Here is a 23,661-nt window from a genome sequence, read left to right on the forward strand (position 1 = left end):
GTTGCCCCTTACAGTTAGAACTCTCTCCTGTTCTCTCTTCATTCATACCCATGGTTTAAAGCACCTTCCAGGAGTCCTACAAAACCTCTTGCTGGATTCCCTTGTGTTCTGATTTTTGTCCTTTTTAGACCATGATCTGCTCATGATAGCGAAATGTCTTGTACAGCACTAAGCACCTTGCTTAGCGCTGAATAAATCCTGACAACCATTACTCCCAAAAACATAAACAGGGAAATCTATGCTGAAATTCCAATGCTCCGTCTACACTGCAGGCTTCTTGTGCAAGAGTTCTTGCTCAAAACGTCTTGTGCAAGAGTGCGTTCACACTGCCATGTGCTTTTGCGCTAGAGAAGTGCTTTTGTGCAAGAGCGTCCATGGCAGTGTGGGCAGAATGTCACTCTCTTGCGCAAGAGAGCTCTCATGGCCATTTTAGCTATAGGGGTTTGTTGTGCAAGAAACCCGTTGGCCGCCCACACTGTCTTTTAAGAGGGCTTATTCCTCATGAGGAGACGAATAACTCTTGTGCAAGAAGCCCTCTGTGCTTTACTGTAAAGTTACTTGTGCAAGAACACTCAAGTGCAGTGTAGATGCTATGGCCGTTCTTGAGCAAAAAGCCTGCAGTGTAGACGTAGCCAAAAACATAAACAGGAAAATCTATGCTGAAATTCCAAGTGTTTAGATCCACCTCTGTCTTTTTATGAGTAGCTAAGTTTGAAGCAGGGTACACCTAAAGCATCCCCTCATGCAATGTATAGTGTTTGCAGAGTTTTAGTGGGGATGGTATATGTTCAAATACCAGTATTCCTCCTAATTCACATAGATGCTATAAGCAGCTGGAGCTAACCATTGGCATTTTCCTGTTTCTAAAAAATCCTGTAGCCATTGTTTTCACCTCAGAAGCACCCTAAGACATTTCTCTAAACCAGGGGTCTCCAAACTGCGGCCCGCGAGGCCCTCTCATCCGGCCCGTGGAGACCTTTTTGTCTGGCCCCGCCTTCCGCGTGCCGGTGTGACGAGGCGACCCCCGCCCGTCCCTGGGGCGCCGCCGAACGGGCCCTTCTTGCCGCGGGGGGGGGGGGGGCCCTGTCAGGGGTGTGCGGCGTGTACTCACGCCGCGCCGGGGCAAGAGAAGCGGGCTGCTCCGCTGACAAGCGGCCGTGCGGCGGCAAACGGCGCAGGGGGCGGGGGTTAGCACGGGCGGCGTTCCCCCGCCCAGACTGACAGGGCAGCCGGCCAATCAGGGGGCAGGATGGGCGGTGGTGGTAACGCCCGCCCGGCGACGTGCGGGGGAACGTGAACCCCGGCGGGAACTTTAAAAAGGTGACCCCTTCCGCCCGGGGGGGGGGAAGGAGCGAGCGGTGGCAAGCAGGAGGGGAGGACAGGGGGCAGAGGAAGGGGAGAGCAGGGGGAAAAGCCCCCCCCCCCTTCTCAGGAGTCCAGACCCGACGGCCACCCAGACGGCAGGACCAGCCCCGGCGGGAGGGGTGGGCGTCTGGATATACGACCGTCAGCCTGACGGACGAATCAAAGGTGACCACCCCACGGTGGGGGGAGGTAGAGGGTCACACGAGGAGGGAAAGGAAGCAGCCCAGGGCAGAACTCGTTAGAGTTGGCGGGCTGACAAGTTACGGCAGGAGCCCCGTCAGCCGGACCGGAGCCAGCTGGTTCCGTGTCCTTAGGGCCCTGGGCTGGGGCCCGTGAGTGAGGGTGGGCCCGGGCCCCCCTTTCCCTCCCCTTCAGCACTGGAGGGAGTGCATGGTCAGAGTACCGGCCGCGCTGCGACAGAGGGCGCAATAGGCAACTGAAATTCCCCGTCGTGAAAGCGGCCCCCGAACTGCTGTTTGATAGTTAATGCGGCCCTCGGACTGAAAAGTTTGGAGACCCCTGCTCTAAACTAAAGGGCTACTGTCCAGTACAGGTGCCTCAGAGAAGGATGGTTCTTCATCCTTACGCTGCTTTATGTCTCCAGAACATTCATGGCCACCAAGAAGGATCCAGATAATTGGTACAGATTCAGCGGCATTTAATTAACACTTGCGCTTCTAAAAGAGAAGATTTGATATAGTTAGAATGGTGTTGTGAGTTCCTAAGAGCCATTTATCCAAATCAGCAGGCCCCATCGGAACAGGATAGACAGCTGTTTATCCGCACTGCCCTTTATTCATGAACTAGGGATGTAAGCGACTAGTCAAGTAGTTGAGGGACTGCTTGACTAGTCGCTTCTCTCCCCACTGCTTTGGGCTGAAGCCTGGGACCCTAAACCCTGTTGTCTGTGGCTGAAATCAAAGCCTGAGCAACTTAGGTACATGGGGGCCCCCTGATAATTACCCTGCTTGCTATCCCCTAATGCCAACCTTGGCTTTTATATGGAGAAAATAGTTGTTGTGGCACAAGAGGGCTTCCCTGTGGTTCTCAGGCCTCTGGTTTCTCAGTTGATCCTCCCAGCTTCTTGGTTAGTACACATCCATGGGGTGTATGATACTAAATGTAAAATAGCACATAAAAGAATCCTGAGCAGATTTCAATAACAGATACACCATATTAATGTTTAAGGGGGCAGAAAGGATTTTTTTTTATATGAGGAAACTGTGGTTTGAGATAGATTTTTGCTTTTTCTACCCCTTCCTGTTCTTTGCATGATTTGAAGCAACTGCTGCATTTTAAAGAGCTTGAACCTGGAATTATTACTTCATGTCCTATTTTCAAATTTGTAAAGGCAGGGGATTTTACTGTTTTATTTTAAGGGGAGCGATAAAATAGAACTCCAAAAAAATCACAAGCTGAGTCTTCTGAATTGTTACAAAATGTGTGACAAACCAAACATGAATATCAGGCAGTTCATCTATTTAAAAGAAACAATTTGACACAGAGTGCTGCAGTGGAAGAAGGAAATGAGTATACCATAAAGCTAAAGACATGCAAAATGTGTGCATGAATATTTGCTCAAATAAAAAATAAATTAAATTTGCTTCAGCTGCATGCATGTCTTATGTTCATTTTCTATGAATATTCTAGTGTATACGTTTACAATAGGGACTGTTACTACTTGTTTGCTGCGACGGGGGCACAGAGAAGTACCTACATAGTGCTAAAGGAAATGGCGATTTTAATCAAAGTTAGTATTTGAGCATGTGCCCAGAAAATAGGACACAGCTGTGATCCCACATAGCACATATCAGACTCCCCATAGATGTGGCCAGAACACAGTGCCAAGAGGGTGTGTAAGACTCAATATTCTGCTTACCTGAATCGAGCAAAGGGTGCAAATATACTTGTGAACCAAACATACAATACTGAGATTCTGATTTTAAGACCACCTGCTTTGCAGTGGGCCCCCTTTTAATTAGTGCATGTTGCAGGCATCATCAGCTTTGTCGTGTTTCTGTTCCATTTAGTCATTCAAAATGTGAAGAGTGTGTTTGGAGTGGCAGGGGGCACATTCAACAAAACACAGTCTTTTTAAAACACTCTATTCTCTGTGCACACATCCTGAATTCCAATAGAAGAGTAACTGGCTGGCTTCTCGGAATAGGCAGCAATTCTAAAAGCTAATTTTACAACGTAGACAACAGATTTGCAAAGAGCAACCTGAGGAAATGTATGGAGACAGATCTCAATGGATGACAAATAACTACAAAGGTTAACACACACAACTTGGTAGGACAACGTAATGAAAATATTCATACTCAAATGTTTGCCCTCTGGAATTTTCATCTGAAAAGGTGAAAAAGTAGCTTAGTAAGTGTTGAATGCTGATGGAGAATAGGGATGTTAACTAATGTGTATTTGTTTAAATGTGTAACTGCTGGATTTTTTAGTGGTTACACATTTACCTGCGGGATGCAGGTGGCTCTGCGGGAGCTGGTGCTCATAGGGAGCTGGCTTTTAAGCACAACCTCCATGCAGCTGCACCTCTATTAGAGGCAGCAGCATGGGCGAGGGAGCAGGCAGCGCCTCTGGAGTTGGTGCTTGTAGGGAGCCAGCTTTTAAGCTGGCTTTCCCACCCTCCCGCTGCCTCTGACGTGTGGAGAGCTGGCTTAAAAGCCAGCTCCCCACGTGCACTGCCTCCTGCCTTCCTCTTCCCCCTTGCTGCCTCTGATACAATGGAGAAGTAAACAATGTGATGTGAATTGAATGTTCTGGCTGCAGTTATCTGAACTATGCCCTTTGTCAGAGGGTTATGCAAAAAGCAGGTAGGTATTCTGTTACTGATGCTTGAAATGTTCTTCAGGTTCTCAACTTCTTTTTATTTAATCTGAGCACGTTGTTTATTTCTGTTAACATAAATGACCTGGCCCCAAATATGAAGTCTCGTAGAGGTCCACAGAAGAGGTGATGAGTTTGAGTGGTCACACTCTGAACAGTGGTATTGAGGGTGTAGGTAACATGCTTATTCAAAGCACCCAAGTCATATATGAATTTGAGATTTAGGCATTTTAAATAGGGACTGAACCCAGACTTTCCTTTTCAAAGGCTGACTTCTCTTAATAGGCTGCAATTCTTTTAGCTTATATAAAATCACTATATCTAATTTTACAATGCAGACAACAGATCCTTCGAGATAAAAATAGATACAAATATAGCCCATCTCTGAGCTAAAGGAGTGCACTTGTGAAGTGTCAGTGAGTGTCTGGCTTTGAGTAAGCTAGCTCTTTGTGAGGCCTAATCACAGATACTAGCACAGTTTATTACACTTGTGTTGTGATAAAGGCACAGAAGACAATTTTGATTCCATTGCATGGAGCTGGGTGGGGTGCCAGGTGCCATGTTCTCAAGTGATGGGCATGTGTGTACTGGTTGCAACAGAGACCTCTACTCAGTTTGTGCAGGGCTCTGTTAGAGTAATGGGTTGAAGGTGGAGCAAGGAAATACTCTATGGTGCAATACGATGCATTCACGTTGCTTCTGGGTGAGCATCAGGAGTGGTGCATCACGGGGAAGGAAGATAGGATGTTGATGTGGGTTCAGTTTCTAATGCTTATTCACTCTGTAGTCAGTGAAACTACTAGAGGAGCTAGGTGTTACCCTTGCTTCCCATTATTATCAGTCAGGAGTGGGCTGTGCATTTGGGCCGACTAGGCCGTTGCCTAGGGCGCCATGTTAAACGGGGCTCCCTATGATGATGTTATGCCATTGAGGGCTGTGGAGGTGGGGGCGCCGATCGCCCATGCCGCCCGGGGGTGCCAGCTGCTGGCAGCTCACCTCAGGCCGCCCCTGTTATCAGTGTGGTCCATTGTAACCGGTGGAGGTAGGAGAAGGGCAAGGAGAGCATTGTGTCAGCCTTCTTGTGACATGGATCACAGCTGGGATAAAGGAGAGAGAAGATTCCGCTCGACCTTGTTATTTAGATCACAAAGACCCAAACACTCTACCAATTGGGTATCATTCTGATGTACAGATTGAAATTCTCTTAACCGTAATTTTCTGATCCGGCAACATCCATGGTCTGGCACGGATGTTGCCGGACCAGAGAGTCCTGGTGGAAGGCCAGTGGCAAGGATCCCTGTGGAGGCAGGAGCGCTGTGGGTTGCCCGCAGCAAGTTGATGGTGGGGCCATCCAGCACATGGTAGCAGGGCTGCTCAGTGGCGTTGGCTGACCTGGTGCATTGCTGCCGAGTGGGGCTGGGCACCACGGTAGCTTGGTGGGGTAGGGAGCTGTGGCTTGTGGCTGTCCCATGGGGCCTGGAGCTAGGGCAGCGATGGTTGACCAGCAAGGTGGGCAGGGCAGAGAGGCCAGCAGGAGATAGGGAGGAAGCCAGCAGCCGGGCCAGTGGGGGCCAATAGCAAGTGTCCAAAGGACCTCCCCTGGTCTGGCAAAATCCCCCATTTGGGACCAGTCAGATCTTACGCTTGCCAAACCAGGGAGGTTCAGTCTGTACTATATTGCCTAAATCTTTGCCATCTACAACTCTGCTCTCTGTGTAATACCAGGCAACACAGGAAATTTCAGTCCACTCTCTTGTAGTCATGCCAAGAGGAAGATTTTTGTTACATGTATGTAGTCTGCTACATAAAATAGGTTTTGCTCTTTATAGAAAACCTGTTTTAATATCTTCCTTGAGAGTGTACTTATGTGTTAGGTCAGGTGTCCACTGGCAAGTTACTGTGCAGTGAATTAGCCCCTAGAGCTGTTACTTTTGAGATGTCCACACTAGCAAGGCCGTTAGTGCGCTCTAGGTAAACCACCTTGGTAAGAAGCATAGAGCTTGCTGTGCGCTGGTAAGTATAGACAAGCCCTAAATTAAGCTGCCATCACTTAAGCTAAGCTTTCAGGATCGACTTCTGGATGAGCAGGACTAGTGGCAAAAAACTCTAGTTTGGCAAGGCTGTCATGGCCCTAGCATATCCATCCATGAGTCTCACAAAGCACTAATTTTAGTTTTGAAGAGTAACCTGTTCCTAGCTGATCAGAGTTGGGCAGCCCACCCTGTTCTCCCACAGCTCCATAAAGAAGGCTTGTCTTCTCAAATCATCTTCATTCCTTGTGGGAGCTGACTGAGTTTCTGCAGAATGCTTGCAGGCAGTGTGAAATCCCAGGAATTCAAGAAATATGTTGCTTTTAGTTTTTATTGGCGACACGCAATAATGATAAGGCAGCCTTCAGGTTAGCACAAACACTAAGCATATGTAGACTATTTTGTGAAAATCGGAGAGCAATATTTCATTGCTGGAGAGATTTACGACATCTCTGTGTTGCTGTTTGCAGGGGCTCCCACACCCCAGGTTTTCCTTGTCTTGCAGCCAGGATTGCTCCTAGAAGTCAGCCGATGTTATTTAATTGTTGAGAGAGATTGTTGCTCAGTGTAGTCTGGCACTCATTGGCTTTGCCTCTTTCCTGCAGAGACTGAGTGGTCTCCCTTCTTAAAATTCCCTCTCCCACCTAACCCAAGTGGGGACCCAGGAATTGAACCGCAGTGTGTCACAGGGTGCTGCAGATCACAGGCAGGTGCTGGCTTAGAAAGAGGGAGTTAAGACTGGAGAATGCTTGCTCTGGGGCTGTTTAAAGACCGCCATTGTTCCCATTTGACAAAGCCTTCCTCTTGAAATCCATCTTTTGGAGAAGGTAAAGGAGTCTATGAAACATGCACGAGGGAAAGGAGCTGTTTTGCTTCCATGCTTGATATTACTGCCAATACCTCTCTGGTGCTCTCCCTCTTTCTCCTTCCCCAGCATCCACAGCTGCTGCAAATAAACTAGAACCATCTATTGTTGCAATACCTGTGTTACATAATGCCTAGGGGCCCAGTTAAGGATAGAGCCCAACTGTGCTAGGTGCTTTACTTACATATAATAAAGCAGTCCCTGCCCTAGAATGTTTGCACTCTTAGAGCTAATCTGAAACTCATTGAAGTCAATGGGAATGGTCATTGACTTCTGTGGGCTTTGGATCAGACCTTTTCCTGCCAAGAGATGACAGGTGGCTGCCATGGGAGGGGAAACTAAAATGACCTTGGGCTAGGTGGGACATGGAGTTTTAAGAAGGGAGCCTACTCAGCCTCTTCAGGAAAGAGGCAAAGCTAACGAGCTACAAATTCTCTCTAGCTTTGTGTGCACAAACAAGCCAACTGGAACTCGGAAATCTAGGCGTAACCTCATTAAGCGTGTTTGTGTTTATGTACCTTTTGGATTCTGAATGCATGTGAATGGAATCCACCTTCAAAACATAGAAGTCAAACAATGATGTAAGTAGGGTGATTTCAAACACGCACTTACTGGGAGTTTCCTGCAAGAAAGAGAAATCCTTTTTTTGAAATGGGGGGGAGGAGTGGGAATGCACTGATTAAGGTTCCTTCTCAGCAGAGCTCTTGAAACTAAACTAAACACCCTGTGAAAACTAAAAAGAAACGAAAAAGCTCTTCAAAATGTAATAAAGAAAAAATCTTCAGAAAAAAACCTGAAGAGCAGGAGTAAGGGGGTTAATTGTGTTGTCTTACTCAGATTGAAAATATGGTCATTTTTTAAATTCCTCATGTAACATCCCTTGAATTAAGTAATTGTACTTTTGTTTGCAATAATTGTATAATGTTGTTGGTATAGACGGAATGGCATCTGTGTGGTGGAATTTCAGAGCCAAGGTGAAGTGATCTCTGTTAGTATATAAAACATTTTTAGCTTCCTTAGCATAAAAGATACACTATACAAATGAGATTATTATGCAAGTTTTATCTTTAGTTCATGAGCATAATATGTGATTTTGTGTTCAGCTGATTTAAATGCTATCAAAATACAGGTTAGCCATTTTAGTTTATAATCAAGAAAAAGATGTTTTCCTTTCTGGTGCAGAACATTTCTATGGCCATGAAATAACTGAATATTAAGGAAGAGTCTAGTCTGAGACAGAGTTCTTGCTTCCTTTAAATTCCCTGATTTGAGACAGAAGTGTGGTAGCTTGATGTCATAATGTTTGCATTATGATGTTATACTATGCAAATTTCAGGATTTAATTCCAGAATATGGGAGAAGTCCAGCAGAAATAGGCCTCTCTAGTGAAACTCTGAATGGTTAGTTAGCGCTTCTTGTAGAAGGTAGGTTGAAACAGTGGTCTGTATCAAAATGAAAAAGGTCTCAACCTACTTTTCATGACTCACATGAAAAGGCACCTTGTTGGGCAGCACTCTTTGTGTATATTCAAGGGACCCATCTCCAGAATATCTGTCTCTTATAGCTTATGCTCAGGAGAATTGGCAGAGGTGTATGATTTGAGTGGGCAGCAGGACAAGAGGAGCAGGGGCAGGTGTGTATCAGGAGTGAGGTTCATTGGCAGAGCTGTGTGAATGAAGAAGCTTGCTCTACTCCCCACAAAAGCATGACATGCTCTAGCCAATATTATTGATCCCTCAATTTCAAAAGTAATATATTGACAAGCTGAAAAGCAGGGGAAAAAGCTAAACAAGTCTTTCGAACACAGCTATTTTGTAAAACTTTTATTCTGACCCTTGGAAGAGAGTGCTGCGATTGAATCTGGGCATGGTGTTATGACCAGAATAAAGGTGTATATGACCAGAATAAAGGTGTATATGTCAGGTTCTAGGAACCTGCACAGATATACAAAACTATTTTGCTGATTCCTCCTTGTAGCCAGACCAGGCATGTCCTAAGTAATTAGTTCTACTATTGTAGAAAAAGGTTTTACTGTAAGGCACAAGGGAAGTAGAGGGTTAAAGCGCAAGAATTGTTAACCTCAACAGAAAGTTTAGGCTGAGGTTTATTTTGGTTTGCTGTTTAAGTTAACAAAGAAGGCAAAGCCCAGGGAGTGGTAGGTTTGGAGGTATGGGGGTACAGCTTGACTACAGGCTTTGTCGACAAAACTTCTGTCGACAAGACACAGTCGTCAAAGCTTCTGTTGACAAAGAGCATCTAGACTACATCCAGTTCTGTTGACAAAGCAGCTTTATTGTAGACGCAAAGGACAGTGTAGATGCCATAACACCTGTCGACAGAACTCTGTCGACAAAAGGTATTATTCCTCGTAGAATGAGGTTTACAGCCATCGACAAAACTGTTGAGTTCTGTCGATGTTACTTCAACAGACCTCAGCGGCAGTGTAGACGCAGGTATAGTTTTGTCGACAAAAGTCCACTTTTGTCGACAAAACCCGGTAGTCTAGACACACTCTGGCTACGTCTACACTGGCCCCTCTTCCGGAAGGGGCATGTAAATTTCACGAGTCGTCGTAGGGAAATCCGCGGGGGATTTAAATATCCCCCGCGGCATTTAAATAAAAATGTCCGCCGCTTTTTTCCGGCTTTTAAAAAAGCCGGAAAAGAGCGTCTAGACTGGCCCCGATCCTCCGGAAAAAGTGCCCTTTTCCGGAGGGTCTTATTCCTACTTCAAAGTAGGAATAAGAGCCTCCGGAAAAGGGCACTTTTTCCGGAGGATCGGGGCCAGTCTAGACGCTCTTTTCCGGCTTTTTTAAAAGCCGGAAAAAAGCGGCGGACATTTTTATTTAAATGCCGCGGGGGATATTTAAATCCCCCGCGGATTTCCCTACGACGACTCGTGAAATTTACATGCCCCTTCCGGAAGAGGGGCCAGTGTAGACGTAGCCTCTGGGTGTTAGGTGCAGGTGACGTTTTCATCCTGCTTACTAGGGGCCTTAACTACTTAGTATTTAGAGAGATGCTCATATCACTACTATTTCAGGAAATGAGAATAATTGAAAGGGCCCGTTATAAGACTAAAACTGTGCTCACCTCCATCTGTGGATCTTAAACCATGTTCTGGTTATTAATACAGTTCAGCTCACAACCTCCAAGTAGGATGAGCACATACACGTGACATACCCACAGTACAATTCTCCTACTGTTAGCTTGTCTTTTACAGATGTGCTTTCTATTTTCTCAATGCTAGACAAAAAGGAAATGGAAGTTATGTTGAAAGAAAAGCAGTTCTCTGTGGGGAAATGTATGGGACACAACCACTACAGGAATGGGTTAGGGTTAGCCCTGCTACCTGTGTCTGAAATCAAAGCCTGAGAGACTTAGGTACATGCGACCGCCTGATAATTGCTCTCCTTGCTATCCCCTAATGCCAGCCTTGGTTTTTACGTGGAGAAAATAACTGTTGTGGCACAAGAGGGCTGTGGAGTTCTTGTAGCACATTGAGGAGTGGAGGGGTGGGAATAGTGAGAGAGAATAATGTTGAGAACCCCTGTGTTAGTGGATAGAGGGAGCTATCAGTGTCATTTTCACTAGCTCAGTGTTTCTTAAACTGTGTTCCATGGCATACCGGTGTGCTGCGAGGCAGTTGGAGGTGTACCACGGAGAGTAACAGAGTTCAAAATGGCCGCCCATAGAGGAGCAGGTGACTTTTTTGTGCTCAAAAAAATCTTTGGCCCGCATAAAAAAAATATTGTTTGGTGTTCCTCTGTCTTAAAAAGTTTGACAGAGGAACTAGATGATCCCTTTGCTGGCGAGGTAAGCAGAGAACCCAAGGATTGTGTGGATATAGAACAGTGGTTCTCAATCTGTTTATTATTGTGTCACAGGTTGAGAACCACACCATTGCGCCCCCCCCCCCCAGATCGTTCACTCTTTCCTATCCTCAGTGCTCCCATCCAGAGACCCCTCTATACAATGGGGCCTGGAGTGATGCTCTCAGCTCAGGATCAGATAGCCTAACAGCTGGAGGCTGCTGCAGCACCCTCACAAACCCTTAGTTCCCCGTGCTCCCCTTCCCTTCCCTTCTCCGGGTGTCCCACCTCCCTACGAACCTGCCCAGAGACCCACTCTCCTGCCCATTGTGCCCCCCCCCCCCAGCCCAGCCCACATTCAGACCAGACCTGCAATTTTTTTTTTTAGCACACAGCTGGGCTGCAGCTGTGCGCTAACTGAGCTGCCTGTGGGCCACATGTTGAGAACTTTTGGCAGAGAGCTTGAATTTCCTTCTTGCCTCTCAAATAGTTGATGTTTCCATGTCAAGCTTGAGGCATGTCTTCAGAGGAGCTGTGAAAGGAGGGCTTGCATTGCCTGTGCCCATGTTGCACCAGCCCTGTGGGTGCGCCAGGGATTTTAATCTCCAGGATGGGCAATCGGGCATATATTTCATCAGTGCTACATTGACCCAAAAGTATTTTAATATTTAATTTTTTCCTTTTGTTAAGTATTAGAATGAACAGAACCTTAGTTTAAAGGCCGTAGAATGCAGGATGCATTGTCACAGCAAAGAATTACAACTGCACCGACCTCTAACAGTAGCTAAATGTTTCAAAAACTTTTTCACTTATATGTGGTTTGCCCTGTAAGGGTTGCTAGAATAGAAATGGAAATCACTGGGGCAAAGACTGAAGTTTCCTGGCTAGGCTATCACTGAAGAAATGCTTAGGCACTGTATGCTGCTTTCACTGAAGAACATTCCTGAATGTCTTAAGAGTGATTTTTTTTTTTTTTAGTGTACTGTAGTTTCTTGGAATATTTCCTGAAAGACAACACTCCCGCAAACACAGTGACCAGATTCCTTTGGAAAATGCATTTGCCAGACTAATGGGTTTCACCACTTCATTCTGGAACAAGCTATCCGTACTGTAATTGTGACTTGAGGGAGATCTACAATAAATAAAACAGTACTGTGTTAAAAGGGGGGAAATTATTGGCAAAGTATAGTGGAATAATAATTATTAGTACCATGCAACCTACAGAAAGCTTCAAGGCATTCTGCACCATTGCAAAGAGCTCATGGAGATTAAAAAGACCACCCTAAAGAGCTTCAAACAAGAACAAGAGAAGAGGGCAAATATGGGTGGGGTGTTAGATATGTGGGATGGTTACAACAGTTGTTACACTAGAGAACACATTTGGAGACAGATTTTAAGATGAGTTTTCAGTGAAGAGAGGTGAACTGACATGAAGGCAAAAGGAAGAAAGTTTCATCTCCACGAACAACTGTCAGGGAGTTAGCTGTGACATTTTCCCAGAAGTATGAGCAATCCTGGTATAAGGCTGATAGAAACCCTGTCATCTGTGGTGGAATCAAACCTAGGACCTCTGTACAAGGTTCCCTCTAAATTTTTCAATCTGTGTCTAGAATAAATTTTGTTATGTGCACTGAGGCATGTGTGGATGTGCACCACCAGCAGAAACACATGCTGCTGGCTGTAAGCCCTCTGCTTGTAAGCAGGGGAGCTTTTCAATCTCTCCTGGGTAGCTGCCCAAGCGCTTCGCTTACAGGCAACACTGCCTCTGGAGCTTAGTGTACGAGTTTGTACCTCATGAGCTAAAAGCCAGTTGGCTCTTAGCTAAGGCTGTAGAGCAGACTCCTCATTCTTTCTGTAAGTGGTCTCGGAGCCACTAGATGGCACAATGTGCTATACCTGGAAGTGTATGTGGGTTACACTAGCACTGCCTTGTCTACTCCCTGGCCAAAGCAGCTGGTTGGGTGCAGAGGAAAGGAGTAAACTTCTGTCTGAAATGGGTAAAATAACCACCCCTTCCCTCAGAGCAAAATGGAACCAGGGATTTGATTGTGATTGAGTCACAATTCGGTCCCTGTACTGCTTTTAGGCTGGTGCAGTTTCAGGCCACTCCTCATTCAGGAAAGGTTGTAAAGTCTAGCCTGAAATAGGCAGTGACATGTGACATCATGGATGTCCACTAGCTGTTCCATTTAGGCCAGATGCTGCTACCTTTACTCATGCTAAGGCACACTTATTTAAGAGTTTGCAGTTTACTAAACAATTTTTTTTCTATGATAAATTATATTAATATCTCTTTCTTCTTCCATTCCAGTGTTTGGGTCATGAAACTTATTCCACAGCAAGCACCGTTATATGTGAGTAGATCAATATTTAAATTCCTTGTTTTTTTTCTTTTTTGTCTGTCAAATTCTACCTATTTGATCCTGTTTTACTCTTTTCCAAGGATCTTGTTTACCTTATTTTATTTTTAGCTCCCCAAATAAATTTGAAGTATAATATTTCAATAAAAGAGAACTTTTTAGCTCATCTGGATAATACCTTTAGGGTAGAAAGCTTAAGGATCTAACTTGGGGAATGCTGTAATGTGTAATATTGCTCTGTACTGTGCATAAGCTTAAGAGCATGAAAATACCCCCTTCCTTTTTGGAGAACATTTCTGATTGAATGTCAGTGCTATTGGAATTCAAGGAGGGTTGAGAGGTTTCACAAGTTGTAGTTTGTGTGCAAAACAAGAAACCTTAATGTTTAGGGGTGTATAATAAGTGGCCTGTGGGCTGGATGTGGTTCACCAGGCGTAGGCCATGGCAGGCTACTGCCACTTTATTTACCTGCACATCTTCAGGTACAGTCACTTGCAGCTCCTAGTGGCCATGGATTGCTGTTCCCCTGCAGATAGCTGTGTCCTGGTCAATCTGTGGCCAATGGGAATTGCAAGCGTCCCTACTTGTGGCTGCGCAGGTAAATAAAGCTCCGGCAGCCTGCCAGGCGTTAACCTGGAAAACAACATCTGGGCCATTGACCGCTTTTTGCCCACCTCTTCCTTATTTTTTGTCAGACCTCACACAGGATAGAAATGGAGCTGGGTCATCAGGAAACGGCAGGAGAGCTTGCTAAGATTTCTATAGTATGGTATGTTTTAGCTCTCTCTAGAAGCTGGAGATATGGATGACCAAGATAATAAAGAACAAGCTAGCTTTTTCGTCTCAATAGATGCCCTGTTGCAGCATGATAGGAACTGCCAAAAAAGAGCTGGACACACGTGTATATAAATTGTTCAGATATGTTTTGGAATCAGTGACAGGCAGCATAACTGTTTTACTGTAGCTAGCACTGCACAAGTGCATCATGTTAGCGGTTTGCTCGTGGAATCCTTGTGGTGTTCTAAATGTATTCCCTGTTTGGAAGGGAACGTACATGTACCATGCCAGTTTTAAAAAGAAGTAACCACTGTCCTACTCTAGGTAAACTACTTTTTTTTAAAGCAATGATGTCTTAGGGACCTTTGGCACGTGCACTGAACAATTAACAATGTGTATTTTAGAAGATTCCTCTCATCTGCTTTTCCATTCTGAAACCCCATAAATAGACTTCAATCTGTTTCAAAACAGAGATTCCTTAGCTGTTACTCTGGAGATTGTCTGATTTCAATCACCTCATCCTTTTCTCATGGTAAAATAATGGTATGGGAAAGAGTCTTCTAATAACACAACATCTGATCCTGTTCTGTTGAAGTGGATGGGACTTCAGCCACTGTAGGATTGTCTTCAGAGGTCTTATTTATGCTCAGCTGTTTTGGAAAATCTGTCACTTGGTACTTCTGAATACAGCTCCACTGACACCTTCCATTCGTAGCCATAGTAGGCATTCTAGTGTAGGGAGACTTCTAGCAGTCAGGAGTATTTTAGCCTCCATGTTGTCTAGGCTTGCTCTGAACAGAGTTAGCCAACTGGATGGGTAAAACTCTAGTGGTCACTTTATAGTCTCACTGTTGCTACTACTGAGAGAGCTCTACTTGGTCTAGTAGAAGAAAAATGATTGTGCCGGCAGCCACAGCAGGTAGAAGTAAGAGCTAGGTGGGCAGGGGTGATTGGGAGATGTCCTACAGTTTTTTGTGAAGCACTGGGTGTTTGACATAGTGGACTATATTGGCCTTTAGTCTCTTGCAATTCAATTCTGTTGCCTTTGTTTTATCAATGGCTTAATTTTTTATGTCCAGGCTGACACAAAAAATTACCACTAGAACGTGATTGTCGTCTGAAAAGTGACTGTAAAATGGCTTATTGAAATCCTCCGCTGCATTGTGTATAATCTTGCACCACGTTTTAACATAAAAGTTGGTAAATCACAGGTGGATTATAGCCATGTCAATTTAAAATAAATTTAGTTTTAAAAGTAGGAATCCCTAGAGAGTGATTACAAGAAATTGCAGATTGTGTATATATTTGATGTAAACATGTATTATAAGGTATATGGGCAGACAAAATTAAATTTGAATGTTTCACTTTATGAATTTCCTGTTCCTTGAGCACTTGATTTCTCAGTCTTACTGTTTGTTGTTCTCAAGCTAAGTATATTTTTCCCATCATTTTGATCATTTTATGTTGTATAGATAATAAATTATGCATTGGACATATTTATAAGGTCTCTATTTCCATGTGTGGCGTCAGGAAGGATTAAATGAAAGTTTAGTTTAGCACAGTGGTGAAAAAAATAATGATAATAGCACTCTGTATAGGTTTTCTCTGTGTGTGCTGCTGATTTGACCATGACTTGACTGTTACTGCTCTGGTGAATTCCTCTCCTCCCCCCTCCAGTAGTTATAAAAGTGAATCTATTTCTACTGAAATAAAGAGCCACTTTTAGTAGATGCAGACAGTCCAGAAAAATAAGTATTTTTGCTTCCAATTTATTTACTATAATTTTTTGGATCAGTTTCTCAGTTCCATGTACTGCTAATTAATACAGTAAACTTCTGATAATCCGGCACCTTTAGGACCCAGGGGGTGCCGGATTATCAGATATGCCGGACTATCAGAAGGGAGGGCTATGAGGGGTCTGGAGTGGAGTGGGAGGGGATGCCACCCCAGACCCCTCATAGCTCCCCCTTACGATAGTCAGGCTCTGCCCCAGGAGTCCCTGATTCAGCCGCTGCTGGTCAGTTTCAGCAGCGGCTGAATCGGGGACCCCTGGGGCAGAGCAGCTGGGGTCCTGCTGGGTTGGTCCCGCAGCGCCGTCCTTTGGCGCTGCGGGACCAACCCGGCAGCACTCCAGCTGCTCTGCCCCAGGCGTCCCCAAGAGCAGCTGGGGTGCTGCTGGGTTGGTCCCGCAGCCCCGAGGGGCAGTGCTACCAGACCAACCCGGCAGCACCCCAGCTGCTCTGCTCCCGGCTTCCCCGATTCAGCTGCTGGTCAGTTTCAGCAGCAGCTGAATGGGGGAAGCCTGTCCGGCTGCCCCAGCACTTCCGGGTTCCTGATGGTGCCGGACCATCAGGAGTCCCGGAGCATTGGATGCCGGACTAATGGAGTTTTACTATAACTGGTATCTCTCTATCACTTGAGTGAATTGTTACATGTGAGAGGAAGAGAAAAAAGATTAATATCAAAAACATATCTGCCACTTTCTGGTTTTTTCCCCCTCAAAACGGAGCTAGAGAACAATTTTCAGGACCAGTCAGCAGTCGACATTACTATCGTATAGCACTAGAAGTTCTTGGAATTTGAGTTCCTTTTCAGATTGTATGGACTATCTAATGAATGTCAAACTTGGTTTTGGGCTGCATTTCAAAAAGCTAAGAATTGTGTTCAAAACAAGTCATTCATTTTGTTAATAAGGAATATGCCATCTACAAAGTAAATTATTGGACATAAAAGTAGTGATTATCTATAGGGAGCCACATACACTAGTGATTCTTCCAGGAAGAGCTTTTTTGTTTTGTGTTAAGTGTGGTTTTTAGGAAGTCTTTAGAGTGTGGCTATTTTGTAACTAAAAAAATTAAGTTTTAAATGTGAGTAGCCATTGCTATTTCTCTAGCAACTTCCATCCTGAAGGAGGGTGGGCGGGGGTGTGTGTAAGTGAAAATATATTTAGGGATATATGCCATATACCAAGCCGCCTCTTTTTTTTGACAGCAACTCTGCACCAATAGCACTATCCTGCCACTTCTTAGAAGGAGAAAGTGAAAAATTACATATTCAGTTGAATGTTATGGGCTAGTTAGAGAGGCAGAGTACAATTTACCCTAGTTGACACTTGGCTGGGACAACTAGGTTACCGCTATTAAACTCATGAAAAGTATTGTGGGAAACTGAGAGGTTACATGTATTCAGGACCTAGAATTTGTATAGGATAGAAAAGAAAGTATTTCCAATAAAACAATATGCTTTAGCTATATACTGGGCCTTTGATGCATTACTCTGACTTTAAGGAAAAGAGAGCCACCTACTGAATCAGCACTACTACTACTACTACTACTACTACTGCCTAAATCACCTGGATTTTCATTCTCCAGTTCTAGAAGAGCTATGTCTGCTTAGTTTGTGAGAGCTGGTGAGGTCATAGCCTGAGATGGTATGGTTACAGGCCTTTGAGGGAGCTCATTTGAAGTCCAGAAGAGAGAAGTTAGAATCCTTTTTTAAAATTAAATATCAGTGTTCTATTTCAGCATTTTCTGGTGAGTGAAAATTAAAGCCAGGAACTGTAAACTGCCAGTATAATGCTACTGCTCTGGAGGGTGTGTGTGTGGGGGGGGGGGGGAGTGTACACGCATGTGCGCGTGCGAAATCACCAGGTAGCAATGAAGTCAGTCTATTCTTTCAGCATCTGTGTTAATGTGAACTCGCACTTCATGCTGAAAACAAACTAGTCCTTGTTTATCACAATTGTATCTCTCCTTTAATCTCTAGGTAAGTTACCTACTCTTTGTAGCAATGCTTTATACCATGTTCTCTCTTCACTCCTTGGTTTGGCTTGGCTCCCGGTATATGTGCTGATTTAGTCTCAAGGCCTTGCAGCTTATGTCAGAAGAGACAGGGCAGTCAAGTGTTCTTCCACACAGCACAGCGAAACATCACCAGAGCGTGATATAATTAATGGCAATATTTAATCATGCTGCAGTTCAAGCAGCTATCAGCTTGGTGTAACCGTCAATACTTAATTACTTTATAAAAGATGGTATTCTATTTTAAAGTCTAATGTGTTGGTATAGTGTGAATTTGAGATGATGATGTTTAAACCCTCTTTCCCTGCGCCCTAACATGCCACACTAGGGTTCTGTAATATTCACTGCAATCTTATTTACAACAAGAAACTCTCAGAACAGGGCTGGTAGAGTTGAGAAGTCATTGACAAGGATTACCTAAATGCCCATAACAGATATGAATTACTACTACTAACTAGGGGTTGAGTTTTTTTTAATGTTATGGACCACACTTGAATACAGAAATTATCTTGTGCATTGCAGTCAAGCTTTGTGGGATGCAATAGTGCTAGTTAGAGAATGTACTTTGTGTGTACTGGCCACAATCATAGGACATGTCAGGGTCACATAGCTGGGACCGGTATCCAGGGTCTTCTGTGTGTACTGCTATAATGGATCTCTTCTCCTATGATTTGCAGTTGTAAGGGCCATCTCTCCTCTCGTTCACAATTGCATAATCTGTCTGAAACCTCTACAGCAATTACTTACATGGAAAATGGCATTAGGAAAATATTCCATGTGATCTATTGGCCTTCAAGTGGATTTTAGAAGCTGAATATATGAAAGAGGAACCAGTACAGTGTGACCAAACAATTCTCAGTAGATCACCATCGTTATCCAGTTATCTACCACACCTCGCCATATGGAAACTTCTGTCACTCTGTGGGGAAATGTGAGTTATGTAGTAGTGTAACTCAGGTTGATGTAGCTCAGCTCTACTTATAGTAGGGTCCACATTGCATTAGGAGAGTTTCTTTGATTCCTCTCCTTACTCTTCTTTTTCTGATGGAGTACCATAGTTGAAAGGAGAGTGCTCGGCAGTTGATTTTGTCGGTCTTCACCAGAGCTGCTAAATTGATGCCAAGTGGATTGATCATCAGTTTCAGTCCAACTGGTAAGCCCAGTGCTAAAGCAAAGTCACAAAAATAAACCTGGAAATGACCTTTAACTCCCTTCCATTGTTGTTTAATATGCATCACCATTTCTCTTATTTCAGGGACCTTCCAAGCACAGTGAAGTTGATTGAGAATGGAATTTCAGTCTCAGCTCTGACTGTGTTTGATTTTGTATGTTCGAATCAAACTTTACAAGTGATTTTGTCCCTTCCATTGATGTGTGCAAAGATGGGAGTGGAGTTGGGAGGTGACAAACACATTTTATTAATGAAAAAAATGAAGGAAGAGATATGAGCAACATCAGACTTAGGTTTTTGAAATCTTACAAAGAAATCTCTCATCTGAACTACTTCAGACATTTTTTCACTCACAAAATTTGCAAATAGACCTTGACTATCAGGAGGTGCTGTACTTATTGCCAGCATTGCATTTGAGGACTTTGATTGTGGAATATTCCAGTTCTAAGTTTGGTCTTAGATCATGCTAGCTAATAGAAAGTAGGTGAAAGTCTTTATTTGTATAATTGAACATATGCATATTGCATAGATGAAAAAGGGAAGTTTTCCAATGAATAATCATGTCCATTGGGGTCAAAGTTAATTGAATGGGGAGAGGGTTGGGCTGTTTCTTAGACTCATAAAAATTTAGGAACCTCAAGAATTCATAATGTCTAGCTCCCTGTGCTGCCCAGGACCAAGTAACCCTAGAGCTATTCCTGGACAGGTCTTTGTCCAACCTGTTCTTAAAAACATCCAGTGATGGATATTTTACCTTCTTCCTACCAAGTCCATTCCAGTGCTTAACTACTCTTATAATTAGGAAGTTTCTCTTAATATTTAACCAAATTTTCCCTTGCTGACTATTAAGTTCATATCTACCTTCAGTGGATAGGGAACATAATTGTTCACCATTTTCTTTATAAAACCTCTCAATATCTTTGAAGACTGTTTTCAGGTCCCCCTTCAGTCGTCTTTTCAATACTAAAAAAGGCCCATTTCTGTAATCTTTTCTTAGATATCAGGTTTTCTAAACCTTCTCTAATTTTGTTGCTCTCTCCAGGACTTCGTCCACATCTTTCCTAAAGAGAGACACTATACACAATACTCCAGCTATACGCAATACTCCAGCTGAGGCCTTACCAGTACTGAGTATAGCAGGATAATTAATTCTCATGCTTTGCATATGACACTCCTGTTAATATATCCCAGAATATCAACCTTTTCTGCATCTGCTTCATATTGTCGACTCCTATTCTATTTGTAGGGTTGCCAGGTGTCTGGTATTGACCCGGGCAGTCCGGTATTTTCACCTCCTGTCCCATAAAAAAATCAGAAAATATCCGACATCTAAAATGTCCTGTATGTTCAGATTATTTTTCCCTTCAGGAGGCGAAAATACCAGACACTTATCAACCCTACGACACTCAGCAACTGGGCCCAGCCCCTGGCACCCTCCGCCCCCCAGGACTCCTCCCAGACCTCCCCAGGTTCCCTCCTCCCTTCTGCTTACCTGGTTTTGCAGGGAAGCTATCTTCTGGCATTAAGGAAGAAAACAAGATGGCCAACAGCAAAAAAAAGCCCTAAAGGTCTTAAAGGGGCTATGCTGGTTTTTTTGTATGTTTTTTTTTTTTTTTTGCTTAGTTGTCAGGGTCCTTTTTTTTTTTTTTTTCTCAGCAATTTTGGTCTCCCCTTTTTCTTTTTCTTTTTTTTTTCTCAACAGTGTGTGTTTTTGGGGGGGGGTTCAGTATTTTTGGTTAAACCATCAGGCAGTGCTATCTATTTGTGATCTATTAACCCCCCCATCCTTTTCTACAGTAATAAAACTTATTACTTTAAGTTTTCCAATTGTGCATTTCATTTTTCCTTCCTAAGTGAAGTACTTTGAACTTATCTTAATTGAAATTATTCTTGATGAATTCAGAACAGTTATTCAGTTTGTCAGGGTCATGTTGAATTCTGATCCTGTCCTCTAAAGAGCTTGTAACTCCTGCCAGATTGATATCTTCTGCATATTTTATAAGCATATCTCCACTCCATTATCCAAGTTACTAATGAAAATATTGTACAGTACAAGAGTCAGAACGTACTCCTGTGGGATCCCACTTGATACACCCTCCAGATGTGGCCAAAGAGCTTGCAGGGCTCAAGGTGGCATGCTGAGTGTGGGGCCTGGCCAGGCAGCAAGCAGGCAGATGGGGTGGCATGCTAGCAGCCGGTCTTGTCCAGGGCAGTGAGATGCCAGGCAGCACAGGGCCTAAGGCAACTGCCTTGCTTGCCTTGATCCAGGGCTGGGCCTGACAACCTCTCAGTTTGATAGGGAACCATTGATAACTACTCTGCGAGTACAGTATTTCATCCAGTCGTACACCTACTTTGTAGTAATTTCATTTATATTGAGTTGTCCTAGTTTGTTTATGAGAATGTTATGTGGGACTATATCAGAGCATTAGTAAAAACAAGGTATGTTCTATTTGTTGCTACGCTCACCCCTTATTCTCAGGCCAGTGATACTGTCAAAGGAGGAATTAGATTTTTTAGGAATTATTTGTTTTTGGCAAATCCTTGCTGGCTTTGTTCCAGAGTCTTTCCTGGTGTCAAACTTAAGCTGCCTGGTCTGTAGTATCTGAGAAACTTTTTGAAGATCAGTTCAGTGGAAGCTTTGTTATCCGGCACTCATGGGGAATAGGGATTGCCAGTCAATTGAATGGGCTGGATAACAAAGCTTATTGCTTTGCCCCCCATCCCCTACTGGCAGATCTGGCCCCTGGCAGTTTGAAGAAGGCTGAGGGGGAAGGAGGTGCCAGCCAATGATGTCAACCAGCAGTGCCGGCTGCCAGAAGCCCTGCAACGGCTAGCTGGACAGGCAGGAATCAGGAGTGCGTGCCTAAAGACCCACTAGTATAGTGGCTGGGGACAATGCCAGTTAACAGAGTGCTGGTTAACAAAACTTTTACTGTACTATGTTTGGCCTTTTCTAGTTCTCTGGTACCTTACTCATCCCCTGTGAGCTCTCAAAAACATTTGCTAATGTTCCAAGATTGTTTCAGCTAGTGCCTTAAGAGCCCTTGACCAGGCTCTCCCAACTTGAATGCATCCCATTTATCTGTATGTTCTTTAACCTGGTCTTTCCCTATTCTGGCTTGGGTTCCTTCTCCTTTGTTGCTAATATTGTATTGAGTGTTTGCTTACCATTCACCTTTTAAATGAAGACTGAAGCAAAATCGGCATTAAACACCTCATCCTTCTTGATGTTGTCAGGTATGTTTTCCTTTTCCATGAAGTAGGGTATCTTTATTCTCCTGGCTCCTAATCTGTTTAAAGAACCTCTTACTGTCTTTTATGTCCCTTTCTAGGCATAACTCATTTACTGCCTTCGCTTTTCTGATTTTGTCCCCGTGTGGTTATGATATTCTTTTGTACTTCTCCTTAGCAATTTGCCTGTTTCCTTTTTTTGTAGGATTTCTTTTTGCTATTCATGTCATTAAAGAGCTCATCGTGGAACCATATCTGCTTCTTCGTATCTTTCCTTCGCATGTTGAGAGCAACATTTGATTTCCTAGCAGACAGATTAAGCTTAATTTATGGTGCTCGACCCATGTTTATATGCTCTACCCCTTCGGAAACATATCACCATAGAATTTATAAAATTATTTATTCTGAGACTGTGTATAAGGCTCACAACTCCCCTACTGCCTTCAACATCACAACATTGTGTATAAAGGGAAAAGAGAGGCATTAATAAAACCAAGCAAACTCTCTCAGGATGCTCAGAATGTCCTGCCTTTTTCATGTCTCCCGTTTAAATTATAATCTGCTCAGAGCAGAAACTGTCTTCTTCTTGGTGTTTGGTACAGTCTGGAGCACATTGTCTGCATTTAAACAATAACAGCAGTTATGAGAGCTGGTGAGGTACCAAAGTTGTCAGGGTGGATGAAATAGTTTAGAAAGTAATTACTTGCTGCTGGGGATGTGAACAATGGTTGCTTAAAGTCCAAACTTAAAGATCTTGTGATGAGAGAAAACACAGAGGAGCGAAAGTGGTCCGTATTTGACAGCATAATGATTACCATGCTTGAAACTGCGTCTCAAAGTGTGCAACTAGTGCAGAATTGTGTACTATAATTATCTTTTAAAATATATACAAGAGGGATGAGCTCCAAGTTAAATGCCTTTGCTGCGTGTGATGCTACCTGTGAGTGAAGTTTGTCCCAGAAGCCATTCAATGGACAGCTAAGTTTTAATCACTTACCTCTAAGCAGTGATCTGCTTCCTCGGACTAAACTTGGGTGATACAGGCTACTGCAGATTTGTGGGTATCTGATAATGACAGGCAGAAAGCAGAATGCATCTTGATCTTCCTGTAACATGGGAATATTCCATGGGTATTATTGTGAGCAACATAGTAGCTTTGTGTGACTTTCTCTTGAGATCCTCAGGCAAGAAGAAAAGAAGCTTTGATCTTGATTTTGTAGTTAAGGCAGGAGAATCAGATAATCTTTCCTGTCATGTATTGGGCACTTGAGTTTTTCCTTAATGACAAAGTGATTTTCTGTTTCTCCACCCCTGAAGCCTTTGAATTCCACAATAGAAGAAGGTCTTTTATATGAGGAACAAAGAACATATTAGTCAGAGTTATTTAAAGGGGGACCTGACAATCTA

General features: G+C 43.7%; 1 protein-coding gene across 7 annotated transcripts in view; it reads left to right on the forward strand.

Moving 5' to 3' along the window:
- The window catches only part of AKAP13 (A-kinase anchoring protein 13), a 374,025-nt gene that overhangs the window by 98,193 nt on the left and 252,171 nt on the right, over window positions 1-23,661 (forward strand). For 6 of the 7 annotated variants that reach the window (XM_075897023.1, XM_075897024.1, XM_075897028.1 and 3 more), the window contains exon 5: window positions 13,224-13,266. In XM_075897023.1, coding sequence (XP_075753138.1) covers window positions 13,224-13,266 — 43 coding nt within the window. Of the gene's footprint in view, window positions 1-13,223; window positions 13,267-23,661 lie in introns of those variants that run through there. The other variant, XM_075897030.1, reaches the window with a different exon arrangement.

This window comes from Pelodiscus sinensis, chromosome 14 (assembly GCF_049634645.1).
Source record: "Pelodiscus sinensis isolate JC-2024 chromosome 14, ASM4963464v1, whole genome shotgun sequence".
NCBI classification, from domain to species: domain Eukaryota; kingdom Metazoa; phylum Chordata; order Testudines; family Trionychidae; genus Pelodiscus; species Pelodiscus sinensis.